Here is a 27,532-nt window from a genome sequence, read left to right as displayed (position 1 = left end):
CCTAAGAGCCATCACCCCTTCCTTATGTAGCACATTGCAAATTGAAGTGTCCCAAAGATAAGAGTGCCATTGTTCTTGATGATGAAATGGATCACTGTGACAAAGATGAGATCTCTGTTTCACTCTCTTTGATGCTCTCATGCCAGTTTCATCTTTGAATGAATGGCAAGACAAAATGTCTAAAATAAACTCATTTTTTATAGGTTCAAAACACTTTAAAATGAATAATTGTCTGATAAACTTAAGAAAAAAGTTATATTGTTTCCTTAGACTGATGCAACTTAGTCTAGGCTTTCTGTATATATTTGTTTTTGTTTTCCCTTTTTTTAACTTTTATTAGAGAGGTAATCTTACCTGGAATCTTCTATCATCTTCCTCCATAGTATTGTCCTGCACCACAGTTGGATTTTATATGACTAAACACCACTAAGCAATCATTTCTTTTTCTATTATGGGAGAATCAATATTTTTTTTCATGATGATATTCTGGGTTCACCATGTTTCACATCTTTGCAGGGAGTTTAGGTGGTACAGTGGCTAGAGCACCAGGCCCGGTGGTCAGGAAGATCTGAATTCAAATCTGACCTTAGATAGTTACTAACTTTGTAACCCTTCTCCCTCTTTGTCTGTAAAATGAGCTGTAGAAGGAAATGGCATCTTTGTCAAGAAAATTCCAAATCGGGTCACAAAAATTTGGACGTGACAGAAGCAGCTGAAGAACAAACAGCACTTTTGGGCTCTCTCTCTTGGAAAAAAAGAATTGATATATATGTAAGGTTTCTGAGTATTTGATACAATAAATTGGAGTCTTTAGTTTTTCAAACTTGAACCACAATCTCTGACATCCTAGTGGATAGCCTTATTTATTCCCATCTTTACACTGAAATCATTGACTATCAAACCATAGTTTGACTTAATATGAAATTTCTTCAAATGCTTAAGTTCTTCAGAGAATTTCCCTACTTTCTTATCCTTTGCATCAAATATTGCTGCATAAACTGTAATTATCTTCCTCTTTTTCTTATATTGTTCATTAGCATTATAAGGCAAGACTACAAATATCCTATGAATGATGTTTCTTACTTCCTTGAATGCAAAACAAAACCAAAACTATTAACTCCTTTGACTCTTCAAATAGACTGTAAGCCATCTTTAGTTGGAACTTCCTAATTTTCTAATTATCTAATTTTCCTAATTATCATAAAACAACAGTATTGATGGAGTTCAGCTCCTCCATTAGGTCCATGATGTTTCTTTGGTCATGCCAACCCATGATGCACATGGCTTTATTAAAGGTCATTTCTAATGGATAGTCATTGCTGACAATTTCAGCCTCAGGTGCTTTCAGGGCACAGACTTCATCACAACTTCTACTTCACCATAAGAGCCCTTCCAGTTCTAACATGTGGTACTGATCTGGCCTTCCTTTGTCCAAATTGTAGCTTATGCCCCTACTCAAATAATCAGTCAGTTGTTGCTCCCCTCCATTAAAATGTATGTTATTTGGGGCAACTAGGTGGTGCAGTGGATAGAGTACCGGCCCTGGAGTCAGGAGGACCTGAGTTCAAATTTGACCTCAAACACTTAATAATTGCATAGCTGTATGATCTTGGGCAAATCACTTAATCCCATTGCCTTAAATAAATAAAAAAATACTTTAAAAAAAGAGAATGCATGCAATTTGTTTTGCTTTTGCTTAGCATGGGAGTGACATATAGTAAATACTTAATATGTGCTTTATGCTACTTGTCAATCAATTAATAAGCATTTTTTATTAAATTATTTTGCGTATTTTTGCAACTTCCATATTTGCAATGATTGTTTTCAGCAATCATTTTTTTTGCAGTTTTCAATATTGAATTTTACATTTTTCTCTCTCACCTTCCCCCTCCTCTCTCTTTTTCCCCCTCCCTCTGACAGAAAGCAATCTAATATTAGCTACACATGTATTACCATACTAAACACAGGGTGGGGGGGGAAGATATAATACATAAGACAACTTTTAAAAACTGAAGATAGTAAACTTTGGTCTATATTTAAACTCTATAGTTCCTTCTCTGTTTATGGATGGTATTTTCTATTACAAGTCTTTTAAAATTATCTTTGATTATTGTACAGCTGAAATGTGCAAGTCCCTTTTAGTTGATCATCACCTCATGTTGTAGTTAGTGTGGATAATGTTCTTGTTCTGTTCACTGCACTCAACATCAATTTATGCAAGTCTTTTCAGACTATTCTGAAGTGGTAGCCCTTGTGATTTCTTATAGAACAATGGTAAACAAGCATGTATTAAGGACTTATTATTTTCCAAGTGCTGAACTTAATATTAAGAATACAGGGGGCGGCTAGGTTGCGCAGTGGATAGAGCACCAGCCCTGGAATCAGGAGTACCTGAGTTCAAATCTACCCTCAGACACTTAATAATTACCTAGCTGTGTGGCCTTGGGCAAGCCACTTAACCCCATTTGCCTTGCAAAAATCCTTTTAAAAAATTAAGAATACAAAGACAAAAATTAGACTATCCCTACCTTCAATGAACTGACATTCATCACAAGATTTCCTAATCACTTGGGTCACCAGACCTTAGTTAATCTAGCTCAGTTTAGCTCCTAAAACCCTTCTACAGACCTCAAAGAAGTGATCTGCCTGAAGATAATTGCAAGAACCAAAAATTCCTTCTGAATTTCTGGCATTTAAGAATGGGATCATCCTTTGAGTGGTTCTTCCTAGTGTATCTGGCCTCTATGACACTGAGCACAGATTATTGAGAGAGAAATATTTTGAGGTCAGCCAGAATGAGCCCAGTGATGGAGCAACATTCCACATACCTCCAAGACAACTAGATAGAACTTTAGTTGGGACTTGAACCCAGTTCCCCTGACTCCCAGTACACTTTCTTCTATTTGCTACTTTAAATGCTACTCTCAAGAAAGTCAAAACCTGATATGTTGGGAAGGGAAAGGAATAACTATTTATTAAGTGCCTTCTATATGGAAGTCACTGTGCTAAGAACTTTTCAAATATTACCTCATTTGATGCTCACAATAACCTTGGGAGATAGGTGCTATCCTTCTCCCCATTTAACAGGTGAGCAAACTGAGGCAGACAGAGATTAAGAGACTTTCTCAGGGTCACACACCTAAAAAGTCTCTGAGGCTAGATTTGAATTCAGATTGTCCTTATTCCAGGATTGGGACTCTATTCACTGGGCCACCTAGTGGCCTCTGTTAAGGAGACTATCTTTCTTGCTTTTTCTACCTCCAGTTTAGGCCAATTACACTAGGTTTACTTCTGTTTGTTTGTTTGTTTTTTAGATTTTGTAAGGCAATGGGGTTAAGTGGCTTGCCCAAGGCCACACACCTAGGTAATTATTAAGTGTCTGAGGTCGGATTTGAACCCAGGTACTCCTGACTCCAAGGCCGGTGCTCTATCCACTGCACCACCTAGCCACCCCCACTAGGTTTACTTCTGCCTGTGTCTTTTGTCTCAGTTCTTACCTGGACTTTAGTCATTGAATGGGCATTGCCTTGGACAAACTGAGACCTAGGAAAGACCTTAATTTAGAAAGGATTAGGTGAAGTGCACTCATTAACAGGGCCATTACCATGCATCTTGATTTTGTCTTGTCATTGGACTTTGATGACTGGAGGAGAGAGTGAGACTGATGACTTTGCACAGCTTTATCTCACTCAAGTCCAGTTCATGCACAAGTCAAGACATTATCCTCATGATGTCATTGATCCTCATCTTGAATACCAGGACCTCTAAGTGCCTAAGAACATGTTGTATGGATGGATTGTCCTAGAGATTAAGAAATACTACTGGATGATTCAATGACAGTGTTATATTCTGGTTTAAGAGGATATGTGTATACAGCTGGAATTATTGTTGACCATCACTTTAATGAGGCTCACCCAAACTTCGTCTGAAAAGCCCTGTACCCATTAATGGAGTAATTTTAGCCAAATGACATTACCTGTCTGTGCTTTATTCATCTGTAAATTGAGGGTGTTAGTCCTTTTCAGTTCTCTCTCTGTGTTCCTCTGCTTCTCCTCAATCCAGTCTGGAACCAGGGCCATTCTCAACATGATCCCTGCAGGAACAGGGATGGAGCAGGGTGAAGTTCTAATACCAGCAGGTGCAGGATTGATTCCCTTCTGTCTCCAGGTATAAGGATGGGAAGCCTGTCTCTGGGCGTCAGTCTCCACACTCAGTAGTAATCAAGGAAGTGACAGAGCAGAATGCAGGCACCTACACCCTGGCACTGTGGAACCGGCAGGCTGGCCTAAGGCGTGAGATCAGCCTGGAGCTGGTAGTGAATGGTATGAACCAAGGGAGAGGGCCTGGACCAGACTTGGGCAGGGAAGTGAAACTAGTAGAGGCTGGGGAATGGACAGTGGCAAAGAGACTAAGGGACAGGGAGAAACTGGGATGAGGGAGGAAATATGGCTAAGGAAGTGAAAGCTAGCAGGGCAGTGGAAGGAAAGGGCAATAGAAGAGGAGCTGGAGTGGGGGGGAGATAATATTTGATGGGGGGAAGCAATAATGCCTCAAAGGAATGAGGGACAGAATTGCCCCCACACACCACATATACATACCCAGGACTGAATGCCCCTGATATACTTCCCATCTGTGAATTCCCCTAGTCTTCCAACCCTCTACCCTACCCTCACCTCCCATAATAGTGGGAGTTATAGTGGAAAAGCTGGAGGGGGCAGAAAGGGGAAGGAGCACAAGCCACTAGGGCAAGCCTATGGTTGTCCTTGACCCCTGCATCCATGTGTCTTTTCTTTTGTCCACAGTTCCCCCCCACATCCTTGAGAAGGAGGCATCCTCCCCCAGCATCTACTCTCGCCACAGCCGCCAGGCCCTCACTTGTACAGTGTATGGTGCACCACCCCCTGATGTCATCCAGTGGCAATGGAGACCCTGGACTCCCTGCAAGATGTTCTCCAGACGCAGCCTGTGGGTATCACCTGTCAGGGTTGAGTTGAACCATTATCTCATTCCTGATCCTGACTCTGACTCTAATCTGTATGCTCATCCTAAACTTTACCCTTCCCTACCATACCTTGTGGTAATCAGAGAAAGTTTTTTGGGGGAAGAACTTGAGCTGGGTCTTAAAGGAGGAATAGGAGCTAAAGAGATGGCGAGTCAGAAGGAAGGTCATTTGAGACAGAGAGTAAGGATATAATCATTAAGGCATGAGCCATGATCAGAGAACAGTGAGGAGAATGACCAGGCTAGAGTAGAAGTTGAGTAGTGGGAAATAAGGCTAAAGGGACAGTTTGAGAGGGCCTTAAATCACAAGCTAAAGAATTTGAACTTTGACAAAAGAGTCATTGAAATTTTTTAAAAAATTGAGAGAGACAGGCAGAAGAGAAGGGGAGAGACAGAGAGAAACAGAGACACACACAGAGGAGAGAAAAGAAAGAGAAGAAAAGACAGGAAAAAATGCAAACAGTGGGGAGAAACTGTTATATTACTGAAAGTGAAAGGTGATAAGAGTCCTGGTTGTTCAGGCAGCTAAAGAGGGGAGTCCGGGTTCTCCTGGAAATCTTAGCAGTAGGAAACTGAAGGGGTGATGAGTAGTTGTGTTGTGTCCAAGGCCAATGAGTCCTGGCTCTGGGATGCTCCTGACTGATTTCCTTCCTGTTGTTTATGCTGATCTTCTGACTGAGTCTCTCCCCAGCCAGGGCCCCTCTCCTCTTCCCCACTGTGCCTGATCACCTCTCCTTGACTATCATGGGCAAGCCCTTGACTTTTTGTCCCAATGTCAAAGTCCCCAGTGTCTAGCTTCTGTCCAGGGGGACAGACCCTTCTCTGCTGCTTCCCAAGGAATTCCAATTTGAGCCATAGGATAAAAGATTTAGCATTAGGAGACATTATTGAGATCATCTAGCCCCAACTACCTCATTTTAGAGGTAAAGAAAATTGAAGCCCAAAGAAGTTAGTTGACTTGTTCAAGGTCACTAATATAATAAATAAAAGAACCAGTGTTACCAAATTCCTTCTTTCTTACTTTCCTCTGACACCTGCCCTGAATATCTGCTAAAAAAAAAAAGGATAAGTAGAAGTAGGGTCCAAACTGCCTAGGACTAAGTCCCTATTGAGGCTACAATGGACCAGTCTTGGGACACTTTTACTCAGTCATTTCCTCTCAAGAGCTCAAGGTTCCACCTACAAGGACTCCAAAAAAGATCCCATTATTCACAGATTCCTTCAGAGAGGAAAGACCAGAGGATGGCTCAGATACCAGCTTGTATGCCTTGGCAACGTGTCACCATCATAACTAAACAGTTCTTTGTAGTTCTATTGATCTGGTCTCCTTTACTCCCTCACTTGCATTCAATTCGATTCAATTATCCTCATTAAAAATACTCCCCAAAGCTGTACTGGGCTAAAATGAGAGGTGTGGAGCCATCCCCTGCCTTGGAGAAGCTCACAGCCTTGGGGGGAAAGGAGATGGAAATGGAGAATAGAAAAAAAGACCTGTCTACAAGGAGTTCATAATCTAGAGAAGACAGAGAATGAGCCCAGTCCTGCTCTCAGAAGACTTATAGTCTATAGGATACAGAAGGAACAGGACCAGATTGAACTATAAAGAGGTAATCAGTTTGGATACTTGAAGACATGATATTTCAGTCACAAGAGCAAAGATATAGAGGGGGGGGACAATGAGCTGGTTGGGGGTGGGAAGGGCTGTCAGGGAGCCTAGAATGGAGAAGAATATCATTGAGTCTGGTTTCAGAAAAGAGATATTGAGATTAGTGTGGAGGAGGGTCAAAGACAAGGGCCTAGTTAAGATTAATGTACGTTGGCTAGTTTACTGGTCAGATGTAACATTTTATTTACTAAGATTAGGAGTTCAACTTATTTTGTTAGGTAATGAGGAAATGTCATAAGCTGCAGAGCTAATCTTTTTAGAGTTATCACCTATTGACTATGCAAAGTGGATTTGAGCATCTATGTTATGGGAGAATGAATCTGACTGTACTTAGGACTGACTACCTGAATGTGGGAAGCCTTACCTTGAGAAATCTGTCTCTTCTCCCCTCTCTACTTTTCTTCTCCCCATGCTACCACTAGACATGTCCCAAACTCTGGCCTTCCAGGAGAAGAGAAGGAAGTCACTTGGCACTTGTTTCCTCTCCTGAGAGAGGTGGGTCATCCCCAAATACTGATTTTCCCCTATTATTTCTTGTGGAAGCACAGGAGATCATCAACAGGAGGGCGTCATCAACGGGATCGAATGCCCCAGTGTGTGGACTGGAAGGAAGTCTCGGCCCAAGATGCTGTGAACACCATCGAGAGCCTGGATACATGGACTGAAACTGTGGAAGGCAAAAACAAGGTAAGGGCTAAGCTTAGGACTGGAATCAATTACTAAGAATCTGATATTTACCAAGAACCATGGATGAGACTGGAGCTACAAAGCCAAAAGTAAGGGCAAGGTGGCCTCCCTCACGCACTGCCCACATTGCCAGCTGACAAGAACAGAGGAAGCCAGGAGAGACCCCTGGTTATAGGCTGCTCTGGCCAGTTCTTGCTTGGGTACCATGGCAACCTTGAACTCCTGAAGCAGGAAAGTAAAGACTTTCCACCATCACCATCACCTGAAAGTCCAAAGACCTGGTTTCTAGGGTCACTCCTACCAATAAACAGGATCTTTATAGAAGTCAAACATCTTTGAAGGTCTTTATGTCCCCTGTATGAAAAATGACAGTAATAAAATACTTCATTTTTATATAATGGTTTATTCTAACAATAGTGAAGATGGGTTAGTAGAAATAAAGTAGAAATAAAGCTAGAAGGAATCTTAGGGATTGATAAGTTCAAACCCCCTTATTTTACAAATAAAGAAACTGAGACTTAAAATATTAAGTGACTTGACCAGGGTTACATAGCTAGTAAAGGTCTAAGACAGAATTTAAACTCAGATCTTCTAAGTCTACTGCTCTCTGTTAGCATATACCACACTGCCTTTCCAGACCATCTGCTTTTCATCCACCTTAATACCTAACCTGGGTACATGTTGGTTCTTCCCCCTCTTCTACAGGCACATACTTGTTGCTATGTTCTGCGCTGGAAAGCAGCCTACTTCTGCCTTGCAGGGAGGCAAGACCCTGACTCCAATGCCCAGTGGTCAGACTCAGGCCTCATTGAGGAGTACCTGAACAATATTTTTAAAATTTTATGATTTCAAGTTATAAGAGACCTTAGGGGTCATTAAGCAGATGACGAAACTGAGGTTTAGTGACTTGTCCAACGTCATAGAGGTAGTAAGCAGCAGAGCTCCAAACCCAGACCCTTTGAATCAAGTCTGAGTTTTTTGCCACTTCCTCTCAAAGCAGTTTCTGCTCCATCCCAGGTCCATCTTCCTAGAATGAGGGAGAAATATTAAACATTGGCAATTTCCAACCATACATTATTCATATAGTTGAGGGAGTACCTAGGCGTTGGAGCTGAAGAGCTTGACTCCCACCTCCCAGCCTGCTGGTCTGCCTGCTCTGTCAGTGCCCCCCACCTGGGGCTTGTGCCCAGAGGGCTGCGCTTGGGGAGGTGGCAATGGAGGCCCAGAACAACAAAGGACTCCCATTTCCTCAAGTCACTTCCTGTTTTCATACACACCTCCAAAGATGCTTCCTGTTCAAAAGCGCAGCGGGAAGTGGCCTCGGGGCCAGAAGGGGGATGGGAAGGGAATGGGAGGGAAAGGGAAGGGATGGAACCCACAGAGAGAGAGCGCCCACTCCACTGACCATGGGTCAGACAGAGAACTGCAGCACCCTGGCGTGACATGGATCTTGGGTGGCATCCCTCCCTCCTTCCATCTCTGCATTTTTGTTCATCGCGTTTTCCTAGCTTCACTTCCCCTAAACCTCCCATTCTATTTCCCATGTCAGGGAAATCTAACCCTGAAAGAGACCTAGGCAAAGACCTAGTGGGCCAGTCAACAAGCATTTATTTTTTTTTTTATTTAAGGCAATGGGATTAAGTCACTTGCCTAAGGTCACACAGCTAGGTAATTATTAAGTGTCTGAGGTCACTTTTGAACTCAGATACTCCTAACTCCAGGGCCAGTGCTCTATTCACTGTACCACCTAGCTGCCCCTCAACAAGCATTTATTAAAACAGTAGTAAATATAAGTACATGCCAGTAGTAATTGGAGCAGCTAGGTGCCAAAGTGGATAGAGTGCCAGGCCTAGAGTCAGGAACACTCCTCTTCCTGAGTTCAAAACTGGCCTCAGCCACTCACCAACTGTATGACCCTGGGCAAGTTCCTTTCACCCTGTTTGCCTCAGTTTCTTCATCTGTAAAATAAGCTGGAGAAGGAAATGACAAACCACTCCAGTATCTCTGGCAAATGGGGTCACAAAGAATCAGACAGGACTGAAATGACTTCACAACAACAACAGGTACTAGGCACTATGCTAAATTCTGGGAATAGGAAGAAAGGCAAGACAAAGAAAAGGAGCATCCATTCCAATAAGGGACACTTAGTCAAGAATGCCCTCAGTATCCTCATCTGTAAAATGGGAATAGTGGTGGGCAATGGGCCTAAATGGTTTCAGGACTCCATCTAAGATCCTGTGGTCCAGTCAGCTAGAGGACTTTGAGATACTACAATATTCCTGGAACTGCTCCAGAATGGTGCAAAATTCCTATGAGCACCAGAATAGGAAGGAAAGACCCTCAGTTACAAAGTTTTGGGGATTTTGCCCCTGGCTTGGGAATCAAAAGACCTGTATTAGAATACAGCACTGCACTGCACCGATTTACTCTGAAACTGATGACATTTATTTTAAGGGTCTATTGTATAAATTTTAAGAATTTAGGGTCAGTTATGTATTTCTGATCTTTTTAATTAATATTTTTCAATTAACAAGATTTAGTTTTTCTCTTTCCCACCTCCCCTTAAAACACTGAGAAAGAAATCAAGAAAAATAAAATCTTTTTAACAAAAAACACATAGTCTAGTCAAGCAAATTCCTGCAAAGGCCATATACAAAAATGTGTGTCCTATTCTGTATTGTGTTTCATCATCAGTCCTCTGAAATCTTGTTCAGTCATTGTGCTGATCAAAGCTCTTAAGTTTTCCAAAGTAGTTTGCTTTTATGTTATTTTAGCTATATAAATTATTCTCCTTCTTCTGATCATTTCACTCTTTAGTTCATATAAATATTCCTAGGTTTCTATTTTGTTATTTTCATGGTGTTCCCTTTTGTCAATTTTTAAAAACAAAAACTATTCCTTTCATCATTTTAATGGCATTCCATTTCATTACTATCATAATAATAACTAGTATTATATAGTGCTTTAACTGTACAATTTAAATTACTTGTTGTCTGATTTGATTTTTACAACCACCCTTCAAGAAAAGCAATATTCTTATCCTCACTTTATAGATAAGGAAACTGATACAATAGAGGTTAAACTGACTTATCCAGAGTCATACAGTTAGGATGTGTCTGAGGCAATATGTAAACTCAGAACTTCCTACTTCAAGTGCAACAACGTTCTATCTTCTTTGCCACCTAGCTGCTCTTTAAGGAAATAAAGCAGGTGAGTGTTATCCCATGAGAAGAAGGACTAGAGAAATGTTTCCTCCCAGCACTGTGTTAGTACTTGACCATCAGGTACTTCATACCCCCAGACTATTTCTCCATCACTCAACTAGGCCCACACCATAATTAAGGGAAGGGGACATTGGTTGGAAAAAGAAATCTCAGTTGTATACCCTCTCCCACTCCAGACTGTGAGCAAGCTGGTGATCCAGGAGGCCAATGTCTCTGTCATGTACAAATGTGTCACCTTCAACAAAGTGGGGCAGGATGAGCGACTCATCTACTTCTACGTAACTAGTGAGTAAGGGGGAAGCACATTCCAGATATGGGGGAACCACTGTGCAAAGGCATGATGGAGATGGAAATTTGGGGAGGGGGAAACAGCTAGTAGTCTGACTGAAATGGAAAAGAGATGAAGGGAAATTAAATAAGATTATTGGAAAGGTAGGAGGATTTTATAATGCTTTTTAGAAAGAAGTTGGTTTATAGAGAACTTTGAAAGCCAGACTGAAGATTTTGTATTTTATGAGTGATGCTATTCACAGCCTTTCATTTTGTAGTAAGCAAGTGATGTGGTCAGATATCTGTTGCCGGAATGTTCATTTGGCAGCTGCATGGTGAATGGTTTGCAGAGGGGAAAGAATAGCAATAATCAGATAAATTGGGAAATTATTGGGGTAGTCTCAGCAAGAATTGATGAGGGTCTGTAAAAATGGAGAGAAAGGGATGGATTCATGAGCTATTGTAGAGACAGTCTGCAAGATGGAAATTGAATGATGAGAGAGGGAACAGACAAGGTTGACTTTAAGAATGAAAACGTGGTGGAATGTTGGTAAAGCCCTCAACCAAAATTGGGAAGTTTGGAAGGAGACTGGGTTTGAGGAAAAATATAAGCTGTATTTTAAGACATGTTCAATTGAGATCCCAGCAGAAAATCCAAGAGCAATGTCAGAAGGTAGATGATGATGTTGAATTATGGCAAGAGTACATGACTAGCACTTAAAAATGCCCAAGCTATGGTCCTTGCTATGTGACCTTGAGCTAATTAGCACTCATCTCTGCAAAGTGGGGGGACAGACTAGAAGAGAGGTGTTAAGCCCAAGGCCTTTGTCTACAGGCAGGCTCCAAAACTCCCAAGTAAAGCCCAACTCAGTTTAAAATGTAACTGGGAAATGTTTAAAAAAATTAAATACAAATACAACAGAGATAATGTTAATTTGTGCTTTTTTTAAGGCAATATGCTGCCCACAAGGCTCTGTTTCTAATTGAGCTTCATAGCATTATGCTAAATTATTTCCAAGACCCTGTCTAGTTCTAAGAGAATGCTTAAATCAATAAGACCTAAGGGTGGAGATGAAGATGGGTGATACTTGAAGTTGTGAGGGTGGATGAGATTGCCAAGGTAGAAAAAGAGAGAAAAGGATAAAGAGACAAAAAAACAAGGGGGATTCCTGTATTTAGACTGTGGGAAGGGAAACCAACCCCCCACACACACACACACACACTGGCATAAGGAGCAGCATAGAGAGCAATGCCATAAAGACCAAGGGAGGAAGAGTGCACCATGAAGAAGAGGGTGGTCAATAATGTCAAATGATGCAGGAGAATAAGGACTAAGAAAGGTCTTTGGCTTTTTAGGCAGGGTTCAGTCAGTAGCAGGGATGGCAGCCCCCCACCCATCCTGGGGAACCACATATTCTTTCCTGCAGCTATCCCTGATGGCTTCACCATTGAGTCAGAGCCATCTGAGGAGCCCGTGGAGGGTCAGGACCTGACCCTCAGCTGCAAGGCAGACAACTACACTTATGAGAATCTTCAGTGGTACCGCCTGAACCTATCCACGCTACATGATGCTCAGGGGAACCCACTCTTGCTCGACTGCAAGAATGTGCACCTGTATGCCACAAGGCTGGAGGGCCAGCTGAGTTCCACACCTGGTTCCCGCCATGCCACCCTACGCCTGGCCCTGCCCCGCATCGCCCCTGAGGAGGAAGGCGATTATGTGTGTGAAGTGCAAGACCGGAGGAGCCATGAGAAGCACTGCCACAAGAAATACATCTCCGTTCAAGGTGAGGAGGCCAGAGGGCAGCAGGATCCAAGGTCTGGGGAGGAAGAGAAAGAGGGGTACAGAACCCATTGTGACAGAGTGACAACCAGACTATGAATTCTGGGCTAGGAGAAGAGCTTCATATATCTCTCCATAGGAGTCCATTTCACAGGCCCAGGAACATTTCCTCTCTCACCCTGAAACACCCACAAAAACACATAAATACATAGATATCATAAAAATTCAAAAGCCATTTAATTAAATTTGAATAAAAAATATTTAATAAAAGTGGGGCAGCTAGGTGGCATAGAGAATAGAACACTGGATCTAGATTCAGGAAGACAAGTTCAAATTTGACCTCAGATGTGACTAGATGTGAATCCCTGAACAAGTCACTTAACTCTGTTTGCCTCAGTTTCCTCATCTATAAAATGAACTGGAGAAGGAAATGGCAAACCACTCTAGTCTTTTTGCCAAAAAAAATCCTTTGGACAATGTCCATGGAGTCATATGGAATTGGACACAACTGAACAACAGATCAGGGAAAGAACAGGGAAAGCCACAGTCCCCCCAACACCTCCACACACATACACATGCATATACATAGCATTGCTGTCATCATCTTTTCTCTCTATCCACCCCCACTCCCCCAATCAACCCACTTCATCAAAAGAAAAAAAATGCAGGATTCTCAGGGTGGCTAGGTGGCGCAGTGGATAAAGCACCAGCCCTGGAGTCAGGAGTACCTGGGTTCAAATCTGGTCTCAGACACTTAATAATTACCTAGCTGTGTGGCCTTGGGCAAGCCACTTAAGCCCGTTTGCCTTGCAAAAAAAAAAAAAAAAACCTGAAAAAAAATGCAGGATTCTCTTTGTCTCCTGCTGTCCCCAGCTCATTATCACTCCCTCCCTGCCACCTTCTCAGATCTTAGCTGTGGGGATATCCCCTGCAGTTAACCCCACACATTGCCTTTTCCCCAGCTTTGGAAGTACCCCAGCTCACCCAAAACCTGACTGACCTTTCGGTGAACATCAGTGACTCCATTGAGATGAGATGTCCGGTGGCCGGGGCCCATGTGCCAGACATCGTCTGGTACAAAGATGAGAGACCACTGGAGGAGGAATCAGGTATGGAAGGACCCTGGGAAGACCCAAAGGAACATACCAGTCAAGGGACTATGATGTATGGTCCTGTCTACCCCCTTCTAGGTTCTCACCCTTTGTTTCCTGATTTTTTTTGACACTGGGAGACCTTGAGGCCTCTTCTCTAAAGGCCTCCAAGCCCATTGCTCATTGAGCCAAAATGTGGATAATGGACAATCCCTTTTCTCCTTCATTTAGTCTGGACAAGTTTGGACTCTTTCTAAAAGGAACTTTACTAAGAAACTAAGAAAAAGAAAACAAATCCAAAAATGTGGGAATCCAGTTGTTTTATCAAAGATTCCCTATCTATGAAACAGCTAGCCCAGGTCTTCTCATTGGACACAGGCTCATAAGGGTCATTGCCTTGTCTTGGAAACAACTCTGCTCCCAAAACTCCTCCTTATATTCCCTCATCTTGTGTCCTCCCTAAAGGAAGCAATTCACTTGCTACCCTCCTTAGTTAGATTGTTTGGTGTTTTTTGTTTTGGGTTTGTTTGTTGTTTTTTCATTAGAGGGCAAACCCAGGGAAGAAGTATCAGCAAAGAGCATCTTTCAAACCCAAAAGTACCTCCTTCATTCCCAAGGAAGGCTAGGGAAACTTCTCCCAAAAACTGTCCATGGATTGGGTTGAATGCAGGAAGAAACGGTTGCCACCAGGGTTATAAAAAAGGACGGATGATACATTAAAGGGTGTCTCTGTCCCTCGCACTCAGCTAAACCAAATGTGTGGTTTCTTTTGGCTGGAAAACATTGAATTTCACGTGATAAATGGGCAAGAGCAGAGACCAAGGACAAGGTCCACGTGTCCTGGGTGAGGGAGATGGTGGGGGGAAGGGAAAGACACTGGTATCTCTTCAGTTCCATTGAATTCAAGGCAGTTCTAAACATTCAGGGTCCTAGGGTAGATATAGAGAAGCAAAGGGGGGCATACTTTATCCAATACTGTCAGGGACAGCCTGTTTCAAATAATCCAATATTAGTATATATCCCCTTTCAGTGTTAAAACTTTAGTTCTAACCATTATAGATGGAATCTATGAATGAAGCTCATACATATATATCTTCCTAATCAGAGAATAATAAATATAATTTAACTTCATCACTATAAACCTTAGGGACTGCCTTTGGTGAGTACAGTGAGTTTCTCTGGGCCCTGCTCACTGGTTTGAGGTCTTCTCAGGTCTGTTTTTAATAGAAATTTTTAAAAATAGTTTTCTCTTTTCCCTCACTGTGGCTATCATTTCTCACTGTTGTCACTGTGCCTGTCTCTAACTGCTCTGTCATCCTTATTCCCACGTAATTTTGTTCATCTTAACATTCTATGGACTAAGAAACTAGATAATGAATTTTGATAGAATTGTGTGTTAACCAAGGATGACTAGGCTCAGAATGAAGATCTCTTCTGTGAGGAAAATATTTGACTTTGCAATAACTACTTTGGATGCTCAGATGCCACGTTTGCTTCCTTTCTGGTGACAAAGTTGGCTGATAAGTGACTCCAATATAAGCCATGGCCCCCATGACTCACAATCTCTGTGAGGCAACAGGATGCAAATATCTGAAATCCACAACTGATTCACTTAAATTCAATTCAACAAATATTTATTGAGCACCACTATGTGCAGGACCCTGTGATACAAAGAATACAAGACAGACCTTTCTTGACCTAGACCACAGTCTAGCTATCAGGGTGGAAGGAGGTTCTAAAGATTAGAGGTATCTGTTATCAGTCCTGAAGGTTTCAGAGAGATCCTTCAAGAGAATATCTAAAGAATAGAAGGGAGGGGAAGGGGGGAGGAGGAAGAAGCTATTCTTCCCTCTCCTTCCCATCCCTAACTTCCTTCCTTCCTCCCTCTCTCCCAGGGATCGACTTGGCTGACTCCAACCAAAGACTAAGTATCCAGAGGGTGCGAGAGGAAGATGCAGGACGATACCTGTGCAGTGTCTGCAATGCTAAGGGCTGTGTCAATTCTTCTGCCAGCGTGTCTGTAGAAGGTAGTAGATAAAAAGGAAATATGTTTAACATGATGTCCTTGTATAATCTATATTAGATTGCTTGCTGTCCTAGGGAGGGGAAGGAGGGAGAAAATTTTACAAAAAATGAATGTTAAAAAACTATCTCTACATAATTGGGGGGGGATTTTTTTAAATAAGCTAAATTATTCAAAAAAATGAAAAAAGGAAATAGAACCACAACTGAGGATGGGTTGCCATTTAGGATATAATACAATGAGTTACCCGCCCCCCACAATAGCCCAGAAGTCTTTATATTGGGATGTCACATGTGTATCATTGATGTCTACTTCCCATGGACAATAATAATTGGTAGGAGCAAATTTCAAATTGGGGATCAGGGTAGGAAAATGGACACTTCTTAAGTTTTGTGCTAAGCCCCAAATACATTCTGGTTCTGGTTGGGAGTCTTTATGGGTTCAGCACAGACCCTGAGACTTCTTCCTAGGGTCAACTTTTCCAACTAGAGAGGATTTTCCAGTTTTGTGTTTCATTCTCATATTCAGTGTGATGGTTCAGTGGGTTTGAGTGCTGTATTAGGAAGACCTGAATTCAAATGTTGACTCAGATACTTATTAACTGTCTGACTTTTGGGGCAAATCACTTACTTTCCTTCAGGTTTTTTTTTATTTGTAAGATAGGGGGTAATTCTTATACCCACCTTTCCCGAGGTTGTAGTGAGGATTTAAATGAGAGACTATATTACATGAAAGAACATGTTTTGTAAACATTTGAATACTTTACAAATGCTCTTTGTTATCATTCCTGGGCTGGGGAAGAGACTGGCAAGAGCTTGTGGGGCTTTTAAGAGACACGCTGGTTTCCAAACTTCAAGAGGTGCAGGAAAATGGGGATACCAGCCCCACTTAGAGAGCCAAAGAGAAGTAAGAGTGACGCTCCAGGAATCCTTCCCCTCCTTCTTCCTGAGAATGCCCCAGCATCCTACCCATGAGGATGGGCTGTCTCTGAACTTTCCCCTCCTTTCCTAGGGTCTGAGGACAAAGGCAGCATGGAGATCGTTATCCTCATTGGCACTGGGGTTATTGCTGTGTTCTTCTGGATCCTCCTCATCCTCATCTTCTGCAACATGAAGCGGGTGAGTCTAAGGTGGACCAGGATCCCTTGGTCCTGCCTCCAGCCAGCCACTATCTCTGCTCAAAGGCTTCTCAGTTTGGAAGGAAGCCCAGGAAGGTGTTGTAGGTGGGCTGAGCCAGAGAAGATACCAAATGCTCTCTGTCCCTGATCATACAGGCCTCACTGCTCCCATTAGCCTGACAGGAGACTGGAAGTTCCTTGAGATGTGCTATTTTTTGTATTTTTGTATCTGAAGCTCTGAGCACAGTAGCTAGCTCACAATAGAAAATCTACAAATATTTGTTGATTGATGGATCATTTCCTCTTGATACTGGAACAAGATGGGGCTAGCCCAGATATGATACAACTGCCAGAGGCAAAGGGACCATTAGTATTTGTTTTTAAACCATCCTGGCCACTCATCTTTCTCCCTTTTTGTTAACCACATTGAGTCTCCTTATCCTGCCAAGCCTCCATTCTCTTAATTTTAGGGAAGCCGTTATAAACTGAAAGGAAATAGAAAAACAGACAAGTCACACAGATAGAAATACAGGTATCTAGACCTTCAGATAAACCATAGAAATAGGGCAGAGTCTTATCTTTCCAGGATTCTCAACCTTCAGATGATTTGTCTTCAAAGACTAGCTATGACACCAATGGCCTTTGTGATTTGGGGGTCTATTTTTCTTATCTATAAAAATGAAGGGACTGAACTAGATGATTTCTTTATTGTTGTTGTTCACTCATTTCAGTCTTCTCTGACTCTTCATGACCTATTTGGTGTTTTCTTGGCAGAGATACTGAAGTGACTTGTTATTTCCTTCTGAAGTTCATTTACAGATAAGGAAACTGAGGCAAATAAGATTAAGTAACTTCCCAGAGTCAAACAGCTAGTTTATGTCTGAGGTCAGATTTTACTTCTCTCTTTAAATCTGTTGCTCTAATTCTATAGCTTCCACCTATTTCTCCCAACTCTACCTTCTAGATCCAAGCTGATTAAAGGCCCAACCTTTAGAGCAGTCACTAGACCAGGGTAATTGAGGCTTTGTCTAGGGAAGAAAAAGTTAGAAGAACTTGGAATTTTCAACAGAGTAGAAGTAGCAGAGCTTAACCTCTTATTAACAAAGTTAATTAATTAAAATTTTTTCAACACTTAGCATTGTATCTGGCATATAGTAGACACTTAAATGCTTTTTGATTTGTCAACTTGACTCTTACCAAACAGAAGACTGTAGTAAGTTCCTCTTCTATCCAAGACTTGCTCTGCTTCCCCACCTGTGGTCTTGCACTGGTATTCCAGAGTCCCTATCTCTGCCCTACTACCCAACTAAGAGCATACTTCATGCTATTTGTTCCAGGTTCTGAGTGTAATACTTTCCCAATGCATAAAAATAAAGTATGGCTCTGCTGATCTTCTGAAAGCTCAGATTAGATCCTGTTCTTTCTCATGTAACTTCAATGTTTCCCTGTTGCCTACAAGAGAAAGGGATTATAGAATCATAAATCTGGAGGTGGGGGGCGGTCCTCAAGTCCAGTACCCTCATTTTACAGATGAGAAAACTGAGGACCAAATAGTTAAATAGCTTACTAAGGATCACCCAGCTACTGTCTGTAATAGGACTTTCACTGTGGTATTGTTGACCCTGAGTTTCATTACTCTATCCACTCTACCTTCCTGCCTCCCTAAACTCCTTGGTTTTCAAAATCCCCCATACTCTGATTCCAGGGTATTTTTCTGGACTAATCTCTTACTCCTTCATATTACCTAGGTTTTAGCCAAATTGGACACCTAGCCATTCCCTAAAAATTTCCTGCTTTTGAAGTTTTGCTCATTATGGTTCTTCTGATAGAAATCACTCAATGTTGTCTCAGTCAAGATAGCTCTCCCCTCTGCACTCCACTTCTGGCTTGGTCTTCTGCCTCTGTTAGACAATATTCAAGTTAGATGCTATTCCTGACACCCTCTCTGAAATGTTCCTTGCTTTCTCTTCTCCCTCAAAGCACTCTGGAAACTTGGTATATATATAATCTCTTGAGAATTTTTAGTATCCATTCTTATCACTCTAAGAACCATCCCCCTCTTCTTGGGAGTCTCCCCAGAAAACTTCAGCACTGGGCCCTGAACACAGAAGGCTCAATAACTATAATTAAATGGAAGAGGGAAGGAAGGTTCATAGACACATAGATTTAGAGCTGAAAGGTCTTAGAGACAATCTCATCTCACACCCTCATTCTGCAGATAAAGAAGCAGGTCCAAGGAAGTTAAGTGACTAGACCAAGGTCACACAGTAAACCTCAGGGAAAATTTAAACCCTGGTCTTCTAATTTCAAAACTAATGCTCTTTCTACTGTCCCAGTCACCTTAAATGCAAATAATATGCTTCTACAGTCTTAACTGTCCACTGAGATGTTATTTTGTCTTAAGACTATGTTTTCATGTATCTAATTTAAAATGTTAGAAAGGGTCAATTTCAGGGACAAGAGAAATTATAATTCCTTCCCTGTCCCCTTCCCCTACTCCCCGAAGCCTGCCCATGCAGACATCAAGACAGGATACCTATCCATCATCATGGACCCAGGTGAAGTGGCCCTGGAGGACCAGTGTGAATACTTGCCCTATGATTCCAGCAAATGGGAATTTCCCCGAGAACGGCTCCATCTTGGTGAGACAAAAGGATTGTGAGGATCTCACTAATCCCTGGGAAATCAGGACTCTGAAATGGCTGGGAAAGTCACTAGGAAATGAGTGGCTTGGGAAATAGCTCTGACTTGGAGGTTTTGTGGGGGGGGGGGGGGTGGGGAGGAGGAAAAGACAGTTCAGTCAGTACAGGGGTAAGTAAAGACCTTGTGGGGAGTTAGTAGGGAAAGAGTTTAGAGTTCTCATCCTCCACACCTGCCTGGGGATATGTAAAATTCCTTCCATTCCTAAAGCTCATCCCGGAAATACAGACATTTCTGTCCACTCATCCTGGCTCCACCCATCCGGGCGTGTGACCCCTGGTCCCTCAGGCACTGAGCTCCCCTTTCCCATGCTCCCCAGGATTGGGGACGTGGGTCTGTAGAGCCCATTGAGCTATTTCCTGCCTCCCGTTCCTGCTTTTGGTTAGGGAAGGGCTGTGAGCACCTGGAGGGAGAGGATGCTGGTTCCTTCCTCTTCCCTTCTCTCCTCTTCTGCTTTGGTCCTTCTCTTTCACCCCCCAACTCCTTCCTGTTTGGCCACAGTGCATCTGAGTTTTTGGCTCTGCCTTCCTCTCCATGCTGTGGCAGACACGCCATGGCTGACTCAGCGCCAGTCTTCTGACCCTGGACTCCCATGCCTGCACCATACATTCTGTCCCCTTACAGCCATCTCCCTGTGCCCCATAACCCAAATCTCTTGCATGTTCTCTACTTCTCTGATCACATACAATCCCCATGTTCTGATCGTCTTTCTTTCCCTTCCGTTCCCTTACCCTCTTTCCTTCTTCCCAACAGGGAGAGTCCTGGGACACGGAGCCTTTGGGAAGGTGGTTGAGGCCTCTGCCTTTGGTATCAACAAGGGCAACAGCTGTGATAAGGTGGCAGTCAAAATGCTGAAAGGTAGGCTGGGACTCATCTAAGGGTTGGAAGGGCAGACGGTCTTCATGCTGTCACTTACTCTCTGGAAGCGTCAGTATAGTAGATAGTGCTAGACCTGAAATCCAAAAGATCTGTATTCAAATGCCACCTCAGACATTCTCCTGGATAAGTCATAACCCTTCAGTCTCAGTTTCTTTATCTGTAAAACTGAAATCATAATATACTTTCCATACTAGGCTGTTTCAAGGATCAAATAAAACAATGTTTTACAAAAATTTTCTGAAATTTTGAAAAACCTTAGAATATCCTTTAATATGAAATCCTAACTAAGATGGGGAAGAAAAATGTTCTTTCCCTGGCCCTTTTCCACTAATGTTTTGCAAAAGAAAGGAAGCTGGAGCTCTCTGAGAAACAAAGCTTTTCTTATGTTTCACCAAAAATCTGCCCAAGCAGCCCTCAAGGCAAACAAGAGTCATAAGGACCTATGTAGACATGGGTTCAGAGGTCTACAGCTAGAAGTGACCTTGGCAATCATCTCATCCAATCTCTTCATTTTATAGATAAAAATGTGAAGCCCAAAGAGCTTTAAGTGATTTGCCCAAGATCCCACAGGTATCAAGGGTCAGAAACAGGATTTAAGCCTACATCCTCTGACTTCAGAGTTAATGTTCTTTCCACTGAACCAGGGCTGTCAGATGGTGACCCTGGTGCATAGCCCTGGGACAGATCCCAGAACACAAAGGATCCTGAGCATGCATGACCCTCATTCTCACACAGCTGAGGAAGGGAGGGAGTCAGGGCAGACATACAGGAAGCATCTTGCACACAACTAGCATGTAAGGACAAGAAAGTAGCCAATCTCTGCTGTTGCTCAGGCCCAGCACTCCATCTTCTGGACCTGGCTCCTCAGCTTCTGGGATAGACATGGCCCTTGTCTGGGAGTCTGGAAGGATAATGCTAGGAGCCCCTGCAAGGGAGTCCCTCCCCACCCCCAGGCCAGCTGTGCCACCCATCTGACCAAAGAGAAGAGAACAAACCACTCTAAAGAGAAACGAATGGTATAGGATCTGGTAGAGCCACCAATGGGAGATTTGACCACTGAAGAGACCTTGCAAAGCCACACATGCACACTTCCCTTCAGTGGGTTCTGGAGCTTGGCTGTGGCTCTCTGGGAGGTTGAACATGATTGAGCCAGGCCCCTGGGAAGAGAAGATGGGGGAAGAAGGGGGGAAGGCTAACTGTGTTGGAGGAGCCTTCAGCTCCATGCTGTGTTTCTTTCCAGAGGGGGCCACTGCCAGTGAACACAAAGCACTGATGTCAGAGCTGAAGATTTTGATACACATTGGAAACCATCTCAATGTGGTCAATCTCCTGGGTGCCTGCACCAAGCCCAATGGTTAGTGTCAGCAGGTGGTATAGGAGGAGAAGAGTACCAGATAAGGAGGGGGCAGCGTTGAAGGGGGCAGTACCAGATCTGGAGGGGATGACATGGAAGGGGAGGCTTTCTTTGGGGGAGGGGAAAGTAACAGACATGGGGAGGGGAGGTATGGGTGGGGAGAGACAGGTAGTGCTAGACCTGGAGGAACAGATATTGATGGAGATGGTGTATATGAAGTAGGAAAGGACTGGATGGCTAGCACCTCTCTGTGCTACCTCTTTTCACTAGAGACGTTCATAACATTTCTAGACAAATTTTTTTTTAATTCAGTTCTATTTCTTCAATGAATGAGTCATGTTGCAGGCTCTTGGCTGGAAGTTCCCATTGTCTCAGCGGCAGTCCTGGGCAGAGACTGCGTAAACTGGGAAAGATTCCTTTGTGTCTCTGCTGTGGCTTAGTCTAGGACACTGTGCTCTTCTTCACCTCCTGGGAAGTGGCAAATAAATGTGACTCCACCAGAAGGCAGTTACCTTCAGTGACCAGTTACACAATCTATCAGCAAGCATTCGTAACACATGTCACAAGACAGACACTGTGCTAAGCATTGGAGATACAAAGACAAAAAGGAAAAGTCCCTGCCCTCAAGAGGCTTACAGTCAGTTAAATTAGTATTTTTGCAAACCTCAATGTGCTATATAAATGTTTGTTATTATCATTATTCTATTGAAGAAGATGAACATTTATAAAATGTATACAGCATATATAAAAAAACAGCAGAAGCATCAGACCACTGTTTCTAGAAGTTTGATTGTGAAATGGAAGAGAGATCCAAGACAACAACATGATTGAGTCAAGGGAATGTTTTTTTTAAGGAGATGGGAATCCTAGCTATGTTTGAAGGTAACAGGTAAAGAAGCAGGAGACTGGGAGAAGTTGAATATTTGAGAAGCATCTAGAACAAACTTTTAGTTTTGATAGCCTAAAGAAATGACCATTGAGCAAAACAAGTCAAGAGCAAAACAAAAAACATAAATATCTCATATCTTTAAGACTCATATCTTCTCCCAAACTTTCTTATTCTCAGACTGAGTAGAACAGTCTTTTCTTTATTATTCTTGTAACTCGTGAACAGTTTTATTTTCACCTCTCAGGGAGTCCTGTTTCAGGAGGACATGCTGTGTCTCCTCCACCATCTGCATTGCCCCAAGATGATCTTGGACTCTCTTTCTTCAGTTCTTCTGTCAGTTAGCTTACAGCCCAAGATTTCAACTGAGGCAGTGGGGACTTCCAGCCAAGCCATGAATAGGATGCCAGACTTGGAGTCAGCAAGATCTGAGCTTGAATCCTTCCTCACAATAACTGTGTGACTTTAGGCAAGTCACTTAACCTCTTAGCTCAGTTTTCTCATCTGTAAAATGGAAGTAATTATAGCATCAGTCTATCAGGGTGGTTATAAGAATCAAATGAGATGATAAATGAAAATAGTTTGCAAACCTTAAAGCACTCTCTAAATATTAGCTATTATTATTATTATTTCCCTTTAGCTTTTTTGAGGGGTACATGCTCATTTTTAATCTCAGCAGCCATAGATGAGCTGCACCAATAATCAGTGTGATTTAAAAGATGGAAATGCTGGACCAAAATCTGGATTCAAATTCTGCCTCAGATTCTTCCTAGGTCTGAGACTCTTAGCAAATTATGATCTCTCTGAATTCTTTTATCTATAAAAATGGAGCTAATAATAGCATTGACCTAATAGGATTATTGTGAGGATCAAATGAAAAAATGCGTGTAAAGCATTCTGCAAACCTTAAAAATGCTATATAAATTTGAATTATTATTGATATATGCATTCTCTGGACTTAACTTCCTAATCCATAAGTAATGTAGACCAGATAATATTGGGCTTATCAAGTAGGTCAGGCAGTGAATAGAACACTAGAGCTAGTCAGAAAGACCTGGGTTCAAATCTAACGTCAGATGCTGCCTGTGCAATTCTAGGCAATTCACTTAACTGCTGTATGCCTTAGTTTCCTCATCTACAAAATGTGAATGATAATAACTCCTACCTACTAGAGTTTGTGAGAATGAAATAAGATTATTTGTAAAGTTCTTTGCAAATCTTGAAGCATCTTATAAATACTAGTTGTTATTGCTGTCACATAGACACATGGCTAGTCCATGTGTGGCATGGATAGATAATTATCTGATCTGGAATCCACCTTCCCTGTCTGCAAAGGAGACTGTGATTTCTACCTTTGTGAGGAGGAAGAGAAGAACCATGTCTGGGAACTCTCCCCTTTGATGGCCTATCTACCATATCCTAAATAATGGTAGCCTAGGGGCACAATTCTTTGGGAATTCAGACCACTTTCCCTTGGTTATTCTCAATGGGAAGTAGACCTGCTCTAGACTAGGAGAATGATTCTTAGTTTATTCATCAGTCTGGCTTCCCCCAAACAAAATTTAGAACAAAAATAATAATCATAAATAACTATTAAACCCCTTTATCAAAGTAAGAATTAAACATAAATTGGAAGGGTTATACTTGTTAGGGTAAACAGAAAGGACAAAAAAGTAATGAGCTTTTTGATTGAGGAACAAAAGAAGAATCTCACCTCAACCAGGGTGACAACAGCCTCTCCAGGGAAAAATACTTTTAGCATTTTGTAAGGATGCATCAGCAGGGAAGCTTGAGGTTGGGGATGGGGGGATGATGTCTGTAGCTTTGAGAACAAGACTTCTCTCCACCAGTGTCTTCCAATTCTATTCTCCACTTTCCTTACTTTTTCTCCAGTCTCTTGACATATACATAGATATGTCTCAGCAAATCATAACACTCAGTTGTCACAGACCTGTCCTTCAGGAAATATCCCCAGTCTTAGGAAGGGAGTGGGATTACACTATTATCATTATTATTATTATTATCATCATCATCATCATCATTATCATTATTAATTATTATTATTGTTGTTGTTGTTGTTGTTACAGTATAATTACTGTGATTTGTCTCTGGCCATTTATAGATTCTTCTCCTTCTCTAGGCCTCCCACAATGATTCTCCTTACCTCCTCTCTCTTTCTCTCTTTCAGGTCCTCTCATGGTGATTGTGGAATTCTGCAAATATGGGAATCTTTCAAACTACCTTCGAACCAAGAGGGAAGACTTTAGCCCTTACAGAGTAGGTGATTTCAGCCCTCAGAGAGTTTGAGGGCAACTTCTCTGCTTCTTCTTTTAGAGCCTACCATGAGACCATTGGACCATGGTAAATGAGCTTACAAAAAGTGATAGACAATGTTAAAATAATCTCTAGAAGCTTCTTTGTCCACAATCTTGGACCAGTTATCCTCTTGCTGTAGGGTTGAATTGAATACATGTAGGCCCTAGAAAAATCCTAGAGAAGAATGACCAACATGCTGAGGGAATTTGAACCCATTCTATATAAAGATCAGATGAAAGAATGGGATATTTAGCTTTCAGAAGAAAAGATTTGGCAGGAGCTAAGAGGCAAGAAACATGATCATTCCCTTCAAGTATTTGAAGAGTTATCATGGGAAAAATAAAACAGACTTATTCTGTTTGATTCCCCAAGGGCAGAACTGGGAACAGTTGGGGGATGGGGTCAAGAAGAAGTCTCAGAATAGCAAGTTTCAAAAGAAAAAGCTTTCCAAAAGTGGCATAGACTGGTCCCCAGGTCAGGTTACCAAACAGTGACTGGATGACTACTTCTGTTCACATTGGGGTGGCAATGGACCTTCAGGCCCCTTCTAACTTTAAGAATCTGGGATTTCATGGCTACAGTACTAGATCCAGCTTTAGAGAGCAGTGTTGACTTTCCCTTGGAGGTCAATTTGTCTTCAAATAAATATAAGCTGCTGTGGCATGGGGACTGATGAAGAGGATCCACACTTGCTATGGGTCTGGACAGTACAACAGGGCAGAAGGCTTCCCCAACCCTACCCCACTCACAGATAGAGAGTCCCAAAGGGTATCACCTGTGGGAAAGGTGGAACAGAAGGTGGGATTGGAGATGGCCCCAGGGAGCACTTTTGGTGTGAGCATGCAGCTCCTTCTTCCCTTTGCCCAGTGATTGGAAGAAGGAGCATGGAAAGTGTGACAAAGGCTGGGTAAGGATTCTCCCTCAGGAAGACAAGTCAGAAGGGGCCCCTGAGCCCCTTCTCATTCACCACTAGAAGAACCTGGGAGCTGAAGGTTTGCGAGCTCTGTCTGACTCACCCCCACTTCTGTTTGTTGCCCCAGGAAAAGTCCCCCAGGCTTCGAAACCAAGTCCGTTCTATGGTGGAGGCTGTGAAGGCAGACAGAAGGAGTCGGACTGGGACCAGTGATGGTGCAATCTTCACCCGTTTTTGGCTGGGGAAAGGCCTTGCTTCCCGGGCCCAACCTATCCAGGATGGTAAGGGAGCTTATTTCTCTTTCATCCACCACTCTCTCTGGAATCCACAGTTGTGAAGTCATCACCATGACAGCTCCTGTTCTGTCCCTGGATCTGGAGGAAAGGCAGGCACAATTACAAGAACAGAAAGAACTACAGTCCAAAGAACAGGCAAATCTGTAGGGATAAGGGGAGCAATTGATTGGATAAGGGGAGCAATTGATTTCTTATCCCATGATATATGGAACCTGACAGGGAATTTGAGTCAAAGAACCCAAGTTTGAATCCCAGTTCTGCTCTTTATTACATGTGCTAGTCAACCCCTCTGGACCATAATTTCTTTGGGCTAAGTGACCTCCAAAGTCCTTCTTAACTATAAACTATGGTCTTAATAGCCTCCCAGAATGCTCAATGACTCCAAAGCTATTCAGGGATTCATTATCATTAATGAATCACCAAAAAAGGGTCTTCTTGGTTGAAATGCCACTGGACAATAAGAAAAATATTCTGACTGTAGAGGGTATGAACCCTTTGGAAACATTGCCTCTTTGGGATTAAAAAGCTAAGGCAGTTTAGTAAACTGTCCCTAGAGGCAAAGGAATGGATTTAAATGATCTCTGGAAACCTTGATTTGCCTGGATTGGATCATAACTATTTTGCTGGACATTACCTTAAAAGCATATAGTCCAAATGACTCATTTCAGAGCTGAAGAGCCAAGACTTACAGAAGTGATATAATAACATAGCTAGCACTTGAACCTAAGCCTTGGATTCGTCTGAAACCATCCCCATGGAAATTCAAAACTGGGAGTATCATAATGGCTCTAGCAAAGACCATTTAATCAGTTAAGCGATCAATTAATCAAACACCAAGCATTCATTAACTACTAGCTATGTATTCTGTACTAGGCTAGTAGCTGGAATCACAAACCAGAATTCAAACAGTCTCTGCTTATAGTCTATGAGAAGTCTCCATAGGAGAGAGACAAATAGATAGAAGCAGGGAAAAGGGGGAAGCAAGAGAGAGAGAGCGAGGTGAGAAGTGGGGAGGGAGAGAAGGGTGTCCTAAAAATTTTACAAAAAGAGAGTTTACAAAAAAAATTTGAAAGGTTAATTATTTGTTTTTAAAATATTGATAGGTTTTTGGGGGGTTTTTTGTTTTGTTTTGTTTTTTTTAGGTTTTTGCAAGGCAAATGGGGTTAAGTGGCTTGCCCAAGGCCACACAGCTAGGTAATTATTAAGTGTCTGAGACCAGATTTGAACCCAGATACTCCTGACTCCAGGGCCAGTGCTTTATCCACTGAGCCACCTAGCCACCCCTATTGATAGGTTTCTAATAAAATTCAATTTAACTATTATGTT

At 42.3% G+C, this 27,532-nt stretch overlaps 1 protein-coding gene across 3 annotated transcripts in view; it reads left to right on the top strand.

Annotated features, from left to right (window-relative positions):
- The window catches only part of FLT4 (fms related receptor tyrosine kinase 4), a 113,874-nt gene that overhangs the window by 71,919 nt on the left and 14,423 nt on the right, over positions 1-27,532 (top strand). For all 3 annotated transcript variants that reach the window (XM_074212196.1, XM_074212195.1, XM_074212197.1), the window contains 13 exons: positions 4,168-4,322; positions 4,803-4,965; positions 7,216-7,354; positions 10,755-10,863; positions 12,276-12,635; positions 13,594-13,740; positions 15,618-15,749; positions 16,757-16,863; positions 19,369-19,504; positions 20,316-20,420; positions 21,682-21,795; positions 24,870-24,958; positions 26,038-26,191. In XM_074212196.1, coding sequence (XP_074068297.1) covers positions 4,168-4,322; positions 4,803-4,965; positions 7,216-7,354; positions 10,755-10,863; positions 12,276-12,635; positions 13,594-13,740; positions 15,618-15,749; positions 16,757-16,863; positions 19,369-19,504; positions 20,316-20,420; positions 21,682-21,795; positions 24,870-24,958; positions 26,038-26,191 — 1,910 coding nt within the window. The remainder of the gene's footprint in view (positions 1-4,167; positions 4,323-4,802; positions 4,966-7,215; positions 7,355-10,754; positions 10,864-12,275; positions 12,636-13,593; positions 13,741-15,617; positions 15,750-16,756; positions 16,864-19,368; positions 19,505-20,315; positions 20,421-21,681; positions 21,796-24,869; positions 24,959-26,037; positions 26,192-27,532) is intronic.

This window comes from Macrotis lagotis, chromosome 1 (genome assembly GCF_037893015.1).
Source record: "Macrotis lagotis isolate mMagLag1 chromosome 1, bilby.v1.9.chrom.fasta, whole genome shotgun sequence".
Lineage (NCBI taxonomy): Eukaryota > Metazoa > Chordata > Mammalia > Peramelemorphia > Peramelidae > Macrotis > Macrotis lagotis.
The sequence above is the reverse complement of the archived record's forward strand: the minus strand, read 5'-3'. Positions and strand labels throughout refer to the sequence as shown.